General features: G+C 41.9%; 1 protein-coding gene across 1 annotated transcript in view; it reads left to right on the forward strand.

Moving 5' to 3' along the window:
• LOC109040717 (putative sodium-coupled neutral amino acid transporter 11) overlaps positions 1-13632 on the forward strand; it is a 45274-nt gene that overhangs the window by 17652 nt on the left and 13990 nt on the right. Inside the window, exon 2 of the mRNA XM_019056725.2 lies at positions 12718-12771. Within this exon, the coding sequence (XP_018912270.1) occupies positions 12718-12771 (54 nt within the window). The remainder of the gene's footprint in view (positions 1-12717; positions 12772-13632) is intronic.

A 13632-nucleotide genomic window follows, 5' to 3' on the forward strand; every position in this document is an offset into this window, starting at 1 on the left:
CCGACTGAAGAGGGCGATAGAAAATCACACAACTGGCTGTAGAAAGTGGAAAAAATGATACGGCCGGGCTACACGAAGCGATAAAAAATTATACAGCCGGGCTATAGTTCCTATCGCCGGACTTTATCGCCTGGCTGTTGCTTTTTCGCCATCGGCTATAAAAGGCTGTAAGAAATTTTGTAGAAATTCTTGTCCTTTGTAAGTCCTTAAGTTTGTACGGAATCACCTTAATATTTACAAAACGCACATTATATTTTCCTTTACTACATTTTTTTTTTTTCATCAATTGAAATGAGAATAATCCATACAGAGTGTGCAAACATTTCAAAGTCATGAGTTGAAAAACGCTGACTCCGCGAGATTAAATATTGGAGCCTAACACAAAGCAGAGCGGCGGCGCACTGGCGTCTACAAACCTAACAGGGATACTTCACGCATTGCGCAATGCGCGTGAAGTATCCCTGTTAGGTTTGTAGGCGCCAATGCGCGTTCAGCGCTGGCTGCCTGCCCGCCACGCCGCGCCGCAGCGTACCGCGGCGCTTGAAGACCATTTTCACACCAGAGGTATTGCACAGTATCATACGAAATTGAAGGCGCTCCAACATATTAGGAATGGCAGGCATCCTTCAAAAGTACGGAGCTTCCTCGCAAATTAAATCAAGATACTGCGGCTCAAAAAGAGAGCAGTAGTCCAAAAACTCACTAAGTCCGAGCATCCGTAAGTAGTAACGTTTAGCATACACTTTATCGCCAGGCTGTTGCTTATTCGCCATCGGCTATAAAAGTCTATAAGAAATTGTGTTGCCGGCTATAGAAGCTATTGGAAATCTTACAGCTGGCTGTAGGCCTATGGTATTTTGGGACACAGATTCTACTGCCAAGTTTTACCAGGGGTGCTAAGGAGAAACAGCGTATGAACATTCAGACATTGCCACATTTCCTTCAATAAAAACCTAATTTACCAGGAAAGTTGTGAATATTTTTCTTCAATTTTTTCAGACAATCTTGCTCGCAATTTCAGCTAAAAAGTCCGAAAATTTCTGAGGAAAATACGCCTAATTTTCTGCAAAATTACATGTTTTATTCGGAGCAATTTGGCAACTCTTGAATGTTCACACGATGTTCTTCCTTAGCACGGCAACATATAGCTTGAACTTTTTACGGAATAGTTTGCTAGTCCAGCAGTGCAGCCTGATTGTTGAATTTTTGTGGTTGTCGGATAGACATAGATGACATAGGTTAAAAGGCGGAGCGTGATTGGTCGTGGTCGGCTATGTCTTATTGCTGCTTTATCGTGCCTTTTTCAGGTGGAATGGACGACATACTGTCGGAAATTTAAGAGGTGCCTTTAACTTGTCGAGAGTTCCCACCGACATAGGCACGATAAGCCGACCAATCACGCTCCGCTTTTTAACCTATGTCACCTATGTCTACCGGATTAACACAAAATTTCAACAATCAGGCTAAGAAAAATCAAAAAAAATTTCAAGAAATTATGTTGACTATTTTTTAAAGAAAAATTAAAGTATGACCGAAAATCTGTAACGTTGCAAACGGAGATACTTGGTTTCGCACTTTAGCCATCGATTTTTGGTAAGTGAATTCTGACCTTGTTGTGCAGTCCATTTTTGACCCGTTATCCGAGCTGCACTGAAAAAAAAAATCCGGCCGTTGAAGCCGCACTTATGGGCTGTATAGACATACTATCCACGTTCCGGGCTCAGAGGCTAAAAGTTCCAGGCGCAGCACCCGAGCAATCGAAGCTACGGCTCCAGCGGGCCGATTATTGAAACTGATAGACAAAGCGATAGACAAAGAAGAGATAGGAGTATAGAGCGATCCTATTGGTTGACATAAGAAAATGATGGACTAACTGTCGGTTCTTTGGTGGTTGCCGTTAGTCTCCATTACCTACCTCCTATGTCCATTGCCACCACGCTTCCACCAATAGGATCCCTCCAAATCCCTTTTGTCGTCTTGTCTATAGCTTTGTCTATCAGTTTCAATAATCGACATGCAGCACCCGGAAATTTCGGCCTCTGAGCCCAGAACCGACGGTATGTCTATATGGCCCGTAACTATTTTAAGGACAGTCTGAATCAAATAATTTATACAGTGCTAAAACCCTCCCTCTCTCTCTCCTTTTGCCTCTGTGGGTTACGCTTTATATTCGACACTCCAAACAAACAAAAAACGAATGTGTCGTGTGTGACGACTTTACGAGCACCCTGAATATCCAAGCATGGTCTCGATAACGCAGAGCCTGAAGAAAGTTCGGGGAGAGTCGCGAAGAAGTGGAAGAGTCCGGGCATTGTTGCGAGGTAGTGCTGAAAAGTCAGCACTTTCCCCCGTTCAAACCCAAGTGACTTGTCCACGTTATATCGTAAAATTTGGCAACCTTGAGGCAGGGTTAGGCGGACGCGAGGAAAGGATCGGCGGCTGGGACGGGAGCAGGAAGGAATTTAATAACCGGAGGATTACCTTTATTTAAGGGCGACGATGCTCAGAAATGGGTCGTCAGAAATGAAGACGGAACCCTGAATTCCTGAGCAGAGCCGAGTATTTTACGCCTTTGAGCCTCGCTTACGAGTCCGCGATCGCACAATTTTCTACGCTGCCTCTTTAACCCGTGAGGATTTCCCCTTTCTCTCTTTTTTTCCTCCGTCGCATCGGGCCGATGCAAAAAAGGGCCTTTTTTGCTTCTTTCTCAATAATAGGGTTACTAGTGCTTGAAAAGTTAGGAAAACCCTAGAAAAGAACCTAAAATGACCAAGAATCTTAGGCCTTGTCTCCACGAGCCGTTTCACGAGATTTGTCCCAGGAAAAATCCCACTTACGAAGTTGGTACCAAGTACCAAGTATGGTATTTGTACCCCTAGACCCTGAGAGAAGAAGAAGTGAAAACAATTGTGCAATATTTTATTCATTACTACATTGTTAATGTTTGTTTAGTTAAAATAATGTGTCTAATTGTCAATTGAGTGCAATTATTTTTTTAATCCCGGTTAAATACTCGACTTTAACCATTTATCTTCCGCGAAAACTAGTCGTAGGACTGTATGAGCCCCGTCCCGTGGAGACGGTAACTGGGAAAAATCCCAGAAGTTTCATTTCTGCGATTCGAACTTGGGACAAATCCCATGAAAACGTCCCGTGGAGACAAGGCCTTAGCCTGGTACAGGTGCTCTTGGACACCCTGTATATACTTCGCATCGCTGTATCGCGACCGATTGCTGGATCAGCAGCCTTCATCCGGGGTAACGTTCACTGATGAAACCGTGCATCAGGAAATAAAAAGGCATTAACTGAAGTCGTTGCTTTTTATTTCTTTTATCGAGAAACTTCAGAATATCAGCAATTTTAAGAGGGGAAACTTTAAACTTTGCAACGCTGTATTGCCAAAAAAGCTCCGAGCTCAAACTAAAACTTAAGCTAGGGGATTAAATAATTATAAGGTATCGTCTAGGACAGATTTGAACTAAATCCCTGCGCTTCTAGAAAATGTTTTTTTTTTAGAGGCCCTTTTAAAATTTAAGAAAACTTCCAGTCTAAACAATGCGTTTCAAACCAAAATATTTTATTCCCTACAAATCACTTGGAAAGGGTCATCCTGTACGGGAGGCAATGCCTTTCTCCTAGGAGACTTGATTAAAAATATCACGGTACAGATTTTCGATTTTAATCCTCTTCCGTTACTAAAGAAACAGTTTATCACCAACTTAACCGTTCAACGCTCTATGCATCTCATCGAATGAAAGAGTGCTCAGGGCTTAAATTCCTCCGTGCTTATCTCAATTGAGTTTTATTTAAGCCAATTGAGATGACAGCATTGGGCAGCGCTTCAAATCCATTCATGGTTTTGAAGTTGTTTAAAAAAATGATGGTAAAGATGATACAATGGATGCTGAAGGTTTCATCATTAGAGGACTTCGGAAACACGCCTCCGACCTTGGGCGCCTTCAGTTTTCCGTGATACTCTACGCTTTGCTCGCAGCGATTTTTGTTACCTAGCCAACCCATGTCCCATGTTCCACGTCCATTTCGATGCCTGTGACCCTGAAAAATTTCATTTTTTAAGTCGGACACGATTCCGCCGTGGAACATCTTCATCGACCTGTGATACCGCACGCTTTGGCAGCTAGTTTAGTTGCCTAGTCGATTCGAACCGATCTTATATGTGAAAATGAAGTTATCATTTTTCATTTTTGACGTGATTTCTGCTTTATGAACCCTCTTTTGTGATATCTTCTGAAGCTGCACGAAAAGCGTGACTTCAGGGCAATATTTATCAGGAAGATTCAGGAAAGGAGACGTTGGCGTGTTTATTCTCACGAAAGACTATTTTTACTAATGTGGATTTTACGATTTTCGATGTTCGTAATTAAATCATCAGTTGTGCAGGGGAAAAATTTCTTCCTTCTCCTCAATTTCTGCGGAACATCTAAATTCGTCCCTGTTGCCAACGCAAAACTAAGTACAGAGAAAAATGCGATTCGCCAGTATTTCACACTGAAAAAGAAATCTCGGTGTATTTACTAAGAAAAGGGTAAAATTACCAATAATGCAGGGTTCTATTCGATCCCAGTTTTTTCTCGGTAAAATTACCATTTATGGAATTGGTAATTTTACCGAAAAATCTCGGTAAAATTATTGAACTTTCTCGGTATTTTTATACTGGACCCCGGTAAAAACGCCAATATTTTTTATCGACTGTGGTAGAATTACCGAGATAAAATGGTAAAGTTACCGGGAATCGATTACTAATAAAAGTGGTATTTTTACCTGAAAAAACCGTAAAAATACCGGTTTTTAGGTAAGCTTACCAGTCTGTCTTGGTAAAATTACCAATAATTGGTAAAACATGTGAGATGGTAAAGGTATCAACGGACCTTGGTAAAAGCGCCGAGAATTTTTTTTCAGTGCAAGCGTTTACAGTAAGCTAAGTAGGTGATAAAAGAGACGTCGGAAAAATTTCGAATTAGCGCAGGAACTTCTTTTGAAATAAATTTTGCCTCCGTCGTCCATTTTTTACCCAAAATTGGGGTGGAAAACAACAACGTTGACGTGAACTATAGCCCCCTCTAGCGAGCACAACTGTAAACATCCCTAAGAATCCACCGGAATTCCTTTCTCGTTGTCTTAGCACTATTGACTTCGCATCGGATCGACACACAGTGGCTGCCAGTAGTGATTGGAAAATTTGCATACCCCTCTGCTCGTCCAACATTATAATTCATCGTGATCGAACTGCGAACTAGCTCAGACCGGCTGGCGTCCAGAAGCACAATGCAAACCGTTTCAGCCAGGGTTGTCTGTCGGGTGGAAAACCGGCATTTTCCCTCTATTCATGCGGAGAGGAACGCCATAATTCGGGCCCAATTCAGCGGCAATGACCAGGGAGAAGCGCATCATCACTGCTGTGCGCGGATCGCAGTTGGACGCACTTAAATCAAAAGGAACTATATTCATCACGACATGAGCCCTGTCATGCATGTATTCTTACGGATCTCGGCGCTCGTGTCAGAATAGATATAGTTCCTTTTGATTTGAGTACGTCTAGTTGGGAGTTTATCGAGAGCAAATAATGGAAAAACGCGACCGGGGAAAATCGTAAATGCTTGATTTATTGCGGCGTCTGTCTTCCTGATGCCCCGATTTTTATCAACCCTGAACAGTGGCGTAAACAAGGGGGACTCAGGGGCTTGGACCCCCCATAACCGGAAACCCCCCCCCCCCCAAAAAAAAGTCTTTTTTGGGATCTTCAGGAATTTCTTATAGGGACCGTTCAAGTATATTACGTAACGCATCTAGGGGGGAGCGGGGGCTTGAGCCAGCGTTACGTAATAAATCCGAGACGGGAGGAAAGAAACTTTGGCTACTAATTGGCGCACATGGACAGGGGTTGTTTATAAAACACGTATCACTAAAAATCGAATTATTTGACTCATTGTTGCTCGATTGTGCTGAACAATCAGCGTTCCCCATTTAAACCCATGAATAATATCTCAATTTAATGGCACAACCTGGCAACCTTGCTTTGACTTTTCCCCTCCCCCTTCTTCCTTAATGCACCCGTAACTCAGGTCTCCACCCCCTTTGAAAAACACGTAACACCCTATTCAAACCATCTCCATCCCCTTAATTTATCTTTTTTAAAGAATTTTGATGAAAAAGTCCTTCCTCGCGTTGATTTTTCAGCTTCGGTACGGCCAAATCGGCGCTACGCACCATAAACGCCTTGAACGCCCCTGTAACGTACCCGTGATGAACGACTTATGAGCCGCCAAACTGAGTAGTGATGATAAAATGCTGAGTTCTAGAGTCCCTTTATACCCAGAGTTAAGACAACTCACTTTTGGTTGGGCCAGGGTTGGGCTGAAAGTGGCCTAAAAAAAAATCCAATTCTGATTGGTTCTCGCTCATGGAGGCCGAAACGAGTGCACCAAGATGGCGGTACCTCGAATGTGAACAAGAATAATGAAAATATTACCTAATTGTGGTTTTTCAAGAGTAAATTGTTATTTCCATCGGTATCCCAAATGAAAATAGATTAAGAAATTATTCACAAACCAAACTCATTTTCTTTTTAACTGATCAATTTGTTGATGTTGTTGTTTTTGTGTGACAGACATCGCAGGATTCCTGATCCTTATCCCTCAATATCGTTCGTTTGGGTGCACTCGTTTCGGCCTCCATGGCCAGCCAAGGCCGGCTGCCAGTCAGCTGATAATCGAGTTGTCTTAACTCTGGGTATAAAGGGACTTGTGAGTTCATGAGTGCATCAATTGAGTCGACTTACGCCCCCGCCGCACCCGCGCTGCAAAGCTGCAACGCGACTTCCCCGATCGTCGAGAACCATTCCCGCGAAGAAAATCTCAATTGAGCTGTCCTTTCTTGTGTGGCGCGCGACTTTTTAGTCCCTGGCGCGCGCTAGTGTCGAACGGAGTGATCCAACGTGAATCTGTAAAATGCTCCTGCTTTCTTCTTCATTTTCTTTCGACCGATGCATGGCTTAATTTGAAAAAAAAAAAAAAAAAAAAAGAATCATTAAACAGTGGTCTCGATTATGCACGGCCCGCTTATCCGCGATTTGGATAATACGCGGTCGGCCGAGGAATTTTTTCGGGCGTGCTCTGAGAATTTTGATAAAAACAGGGTGACGAGGGCTTGAAAAGTTAAAAAATGTTCTCAAGTGTAAACAATTAAAAACAAGTTAGGCAATTTTGTCGCAGAACAGTGTAATCCTGAAACTTGGTTCCGAGACTTAGTAATCAAAATACTGGTGTATATCATTTTATGGCAGCGGTATGGCTGATGTTCGTAAGCATACTGTAAACCATTTTCTTTTAACTGATGGTAAATGATCCAACTAAAGAGAAAGAGACCAACACCTTGGATTTAATCTATGACTACGTCAATGTCCAACCAAAATATAATCAATCGATCGATAGGAACACTAATCGACAGACTCGGAATAATAGAAGAAGGGAAGAGAGCTAGTGACGGGACCTTATTGAGCTGAAGCGTGGAGGAGAAAGCTCTGAAAGTTCAGAAATTCGAATTAGAGAGATTTTGACGTTTGCAAAGAGTCTTTGGAATGTCCAACAAGTGAAAAAGCTTGAATCGCTTTTTGTTGATGGTCATTTTGGGATGAGTCTTGGTAGTCATGAAGAGAGGAATGGACCTCGTAATGGCCACGAAATTTAGCCAACGAATTCTTAGGCAACGAATTCATTAAGCTTCCGCGAATAAATTGGATATTGTGAAGCAATGTCGTTATACCTACATGGAAAGTTTTGAAAAAAAAAAACCTACCTATATAAGTTCAATAGTGTAGGAGAGGGAACATAAATCGGAATCTAGTAACCAACCAAGATTTTTTGGTAGATTTCGAAAAAATATCTACCCATTGCAGACGGTACGACCTCGTAATTTTCTGGAATTTTCGCTCAAAGAGCATCGATCCTGAAGCTCTGAGTTGAAAAATGTAGGTCCTAAAAAAGTAATATATATTATATAACTGGGATCTAACGAAACTTTACGACCGTTTTTTTCCGGAACTATAGATACGATCAAAACGGATCTAAGCCTGGTTCTTCACCGCTATGAGGTCTACATCAAGTTTCATTTTTGGTGAAAATCGGCCCATCCCGTAAATCAGTAACGTCAAGGTCAATGGGGGATGATTTTTCGAACTCGTCTGATCTTAGTCGGTGATACCTCAAAAAACTCGTCTCGTCGTGGCCTTCAAAACAACCTATAATATTCACCTATCCTCTAAAACCACCCCTTATCCAGAAAATCTCAAGTTCAAGGAGGACGATTTCCCGACTTGTCAGGCTCATCAGGCGCAACTGTTTTCATAGAAACGATTAGTCGAAATCTACCTTTCGTTTCCACTTTGGCTGGAAAGCGTTTTTTTCCCGTGTGGACGGCCTCAAACAGGATGATCGATGATAAAAGCAGTGGCGTGGCGTGCTTTGCGATATATCGATCGATACGCCACTCAAACCTATGAAAAAAGATCGATTATTAGGGTGTTTGCAGCGAACACCTTAGTAATCGATTCTTTACCATAGCTTCAAATGGCGATATATCGATAATCGATCATTCACGCCACGCCACTGGATAAAAGATTCGGAAAGACTAGGAATTTGTTTTCTCTCAGTCTGTAAACAAGTCAGATGAATTCCACCGGGGAAAAAATTCTCTGAGATCCCGAGTCCAGACTCTTAAAAGATCTGACAAGAAAAAATACTGTCGATCCAATCGGATTTTTGCTTGAGTTAGAAGGAAGTCCGCTTAAATTATAGGTTTGGCTCTCGATTCAAGCAAAACTCCGATTGAATCAAGAGTATTATTTCTGTCAATTTTTTTTAAAAAGTCTGGACTATGAATCCAAGAGACTTATTATTCCAGTGCTACTCCAAACCCAAAGCAGACTTTACAGGGTTCCCACCGTCAGGGAATACCGGGTAATGTCAGAGAATTTTCAAAGTCAGAGGAAACGTGGAAATGTCAGGGGAAAATTGCTTCGTTACCTTAATTTGCTTTCTAGAATGAGTTTGACGTTTTGAACAAAAAATTTTGCCTAAATAAACTAATTCTCATTATATAATTTTAACCATCTGGCACATCTTCAATTGGACCGCGTTAAGCAAAAAGGAACCAAGCCACATCAGCTATTGCCAAATTTAACCAGACAATTTAATTTTTTCCATGAAAACAGTCGTGCGGATTTTCGTGCAAATTTCAGTGATTTTTCTGCATAGTACAAAGCAAATTCCCTGAAATTTTCAAAGGAATCCGCACAAACCTTCTTTTGTAAAAAATTAAATTGCCTCGTTAAATTTGGCAATAGCTGATGTGGCTTGGTTCCTTTCTGTTAAACTCGGTCCAATTATCAGGTAATTTTGCCATAATTCGCCAGGGAAATCAGGGAAAGGTCAGGGAATTTCATTTTCTAGATTCGGTGGCAACCCTGACTTTAGATCCACGATGACTCCCAGATACCTCGAATACAAACGAATCGGAATCTGGCGCAAGAGGGTTAAAAGTTTCCGCAATCTAAATCGAGCTCTCAGCTTTCACTCTCCTCGGACGGAGCTCGTTGGAGTTCTGCCGTGCTAAGGAAGAACGCCGTTTGAACTTTCGAGAGTTGCCAAATTTCCTTCAATAAAATGTTTATTTTTGAGGAAAGATGTGAATATCTTTCTTTGAAATTTTCAGACACTTTAGGTAAAATTGCGAACAAAATGGAGATGTTGCATGTGTGAGGAATTTGCGATTTGACTATTGATTCTTATGTAAAAGTTCGCGAGAAACACGATGGTGCCACTGGTTCTCTCTGCAATCAACTCCCAAGCTCAAAAAAAGCTCTCAAGTAGAGGCCAAAATGGAGGGGATATCCCGCGCTATCCTGAGAGTCCACATCTACACCAAGACAAACTCTCCATGCAAAGATAGGGAGCAAAAAAATTGACAGGGCTGCCACTTGATTTGAGGACTCCGAAACTGAAAACACGGCAACCCTGCTAATGTATTTCTTCCTTATCTTTGCATGGAGAGTTTGTCTTTATGTAGAGGTAGACTCTCAGGATAGCGTAGGATATCCCCTCCAGTTTGGCCTCAACTTGAGAGCTTTTTCTGAGCTTGGGAGTTGATTTCAGAGAGAACCTGTGGCACCATCGTGTTTCTCGCGAAATTTTACGCAGGAATCAACAGTCAAATCGCAAATTCTTCACACATGCAACATCTCCATTTCTCCCACCCCATGACCGTCAAAAGTTCCGGGATTCCTTGCAGATGTTCCCAAAAGTTCCGAGAAAGTTCCGGAAAATGCAAGAAATTACGGAACATTTCGGGAATTTCAAAGGTTTCGCGTTCCGGGAAAAATTCAGGAAGATCTCAAAAGTTCCGGAATTTGAAACTACTTCCGGGAAATGGGAGCACTGACACTTTCTTCACACATGCAGCATCTCCATTATCTGAAAAATTGGACGGAAAATATTCAGAAGTATAGCAGGAAATTCGTGTTTTATTAAAGGAAATTCGGCAACGCCTAAGGGTTCATACGGCGTTTTTCCTCAGCTCGTTGGAGTTGGTCGTGGGTGTCGGTTCCGGACGAAATTAGAGATGCGCCAGCGGAACAACCCTCCCCAAGGACCCGAGAGAGAATTCTCGACTCCCTCTCTCCCTCCATCCCCGGCACCCCAGAGTCCGTCCGGCGAAATTCCACTAATGCCATTACTCGTCTCGTCTCCTGCCACTTCCTTTTTCGGCGCCAGGAATTTTCTCTTCTCGCGCCGTGACGTAAGAGCTGTTCAGATGAGGCACTTCACCGTACCTGATCTCACGACTGAAGGGGATGAGTACCGTATGAGCTTTCAAATGGGCTGGATTATGCAGTGAGGAACTCTATTTCAGGTTTAAATCCGCGTATTCCAAAAGTACCTATCCGCAGAGGGAATCTAACGTCACATAGTTTGTTTCTAAAATAGGCCAGATGTAGCTCCTTATCGATAAATTTAGTTCTAATGAATCGAATGAAGCAAGAAGAGACCAAATGATACTCAGAAAAAAGAATTGGTCAGGAGTATTGTTTTTATAGAGTAGTCTGGTCTCGCTCTTTTTCTCTCTCTTCCCCCCTTCTCCCCCTCTCTTTTTCATGTCAAAAATTCTAAATCGATAAAAATGTGAAAATTGGTGTTAGGCTCTATCTTGTAATTCTAGTCTTATGAAGGAAAAAACACTTCAAACGGTAAACCATTTAAACGCAAATTTGATGAGGCTTTACAATATAACCGTCTATATCCTACCATTTGATTGTAACGATATCAAGGCTTAACTTAAATGGTTTCCGCTGGCGTTTTTACTGACGAAATATTTAGAGAGAACCCTCGTATATTGATTATTATTTTCTTATTTGTTTCTTTCAATTTGATTAAATACTCAAACTGCCCTATCTTCGTGCTATGACGACGTATGAATGCTAATACAAGCGTGACGCATTTTTCTATAGCAAGCAGAAAACAATTAAAGTTGCTGCGGCTTTTTCAATGGCTAGGTCTGGATGCAACTGTCCGTGTTCTTGGGATGTCCGAGTTGCATACACAAAAATTGAAGGCGTTCTGGGTTTCTGAAGTAAGCAACGCATGGCTGCGGTGCGGTTGTTAGTTCTCGAGGGTTTGCTACATTGCAGTCACAATCGGGTTTACCATGAAATCCAGGCAATGGAGATGTTGCATGTGTGAGGGATTTGCGATTTGACTATTGATTCTTATGTAAAAGTTCGCGAGAAACACGATGGTGCCACTGGTTTTCTCTGAAATCATCTCCCAAGCTCAAAAAAAGCTCTCAAAGTGAGGCCAAAATGGAGGGGATATCCCACTCTACCCTGCGAGTCCACCTCTACATCAAAACAAACTCTCCATGCAAAGATAGGGAGCAAATACATTAGCAGTGATGCCGTGTTTTCAGTTTTGGAGTCCCCAAATAAAGCGGCAACCCTGCCAATGTATATGTATTTGCTCCCTATCTTTGCATGGAGAGTTTGTTTTGATGTAGAGGTGGACTCTCAGGGTAGGGCGGGATATCCCCTCCATTTTGGCCTCACTTTGAGAGCTTTTTTTTGAGCTTGAGAGTTGATTTCAGAGAAAACCAGTGGCACCATCGTGTTTCTCGCGAACTTTTACATAAGAATCAATGGTCAAATCGCAAATCCCTCACACATGCAACATCTCCATTCGGACGAGTGGTGTAGCCTTATGACAGCGTCGCAAATGATGAAAATTGTTTAAATGTTGTCGGTAGTGATTAGCGGAATTGACACCAGCCACGCTCTTGTGGAAATGTTTTGATGGAAAATTTGCATCATTTGGGAACGCTGCCATGATCCAACACGGCTCATCCGAATCTCCACGATTTAATGGTCGACACGATCGTGAATACAACACAGAAAGCCCGTGAGAACCAACAACCGCAGCTATATTTTGTGCCTAAAAAAGCCAGAACGCCTTCAATTTTTTTGTATGCAACAATTGCAACACGGACATCCCCAGAGCACGAATAGTTGCATCAGACCAAGCCGCTCAATTTTTTCCGACGATCTCCATTTTTGTGCAAATATGTTATTTTGTAATCTTTTATTTTTGTGGTTGTTTTTATCATCTATTTATTTCCCACCAATTGAAAATTGATTTTTTTCTATTCTCTCAGTTTCAGTCTCCTGTTAGTGATGGCCCAAATAGTGATACAGAGCAGCTTTTTCGGGTAAGTGTTTTCCTCCCCTTTTAAAATCAAGTATTCGTGGTTATTTATCATTTTTAAAAGCAGTGCAATACCTATCTGAAGGCCTACTCTATTTCTTACGAATTCGCTTGCTCGAATCACAGATGAACAATTCTGCTGAAATTTTATAAAATGGAAGTTTAAAGAGTTGGCATAGCCAAGAGGACTAGTTCCAAAAACTGAATGATGTGCAAAAACTATTGCTTAACTCAGTGTCGGTATAGTACAAGACCTGCTTACTGTTCTTCAGAGTTAAGGAGAAACACGGTAACAGCATTTGTATGCCGCTAGCCCCCCCCCCCCCCCCCCCCCCGCCTTCCGATAAAATATTCATTTTTTTTCTTTTTTTTTAAAAAAAAAGTTATGGATATTTTTACCTGAAATTTTCATATAGGTAAACAAGAAAAATTGAAAGTGAAATCGTTCAAAAACGTCGCACCTGATCAGAAGAAATTTGGCAATGTCAAAACGTTCATACAACGATTTTCTCTCTTATTAGGTAGGCGGTGTAGCTCATTACATCTGAAAATGTGAGACAGGCGCGAAGAATTCCTTAAAATTATTTCCCTCCTCCAATTCCCTTCTGTATTTCCATGGCAAGGTGTCTACTGTTCCGGAAAGTCCGGAAATAGAACTGATTTTTTGAGGGCGTCCGGAAGCACTGAAAAAGTACAGAAATCCCCTGTGAAGGTCCGTAATTTCTTGCTTTCATACCGCGGGTGTTTTTAAAACAACCTGGAAAATATGCAGTCCGTTGTGCAATGATTCTCAGTGCAGTATTTTTGCGGTAGATCGAGATTGTATAGATTTGTTGATTCTCAGGCCACCAATGAGCTTCGGAAT

This window comes from Bemisia tabaci, chromosome 5 (genome assembly GCF_918797505.1).
Source record: "Bemisia tabaci chromosome 5, PGI_BMITA_v3".
In the NCBI taxonomy this organism is placed as follows: Eukaryota; Metazoa; Arthropoda; class Insecta; order Hemiptera; family Aleyrodidae; genus Bemisia; species Bemisia tabaci.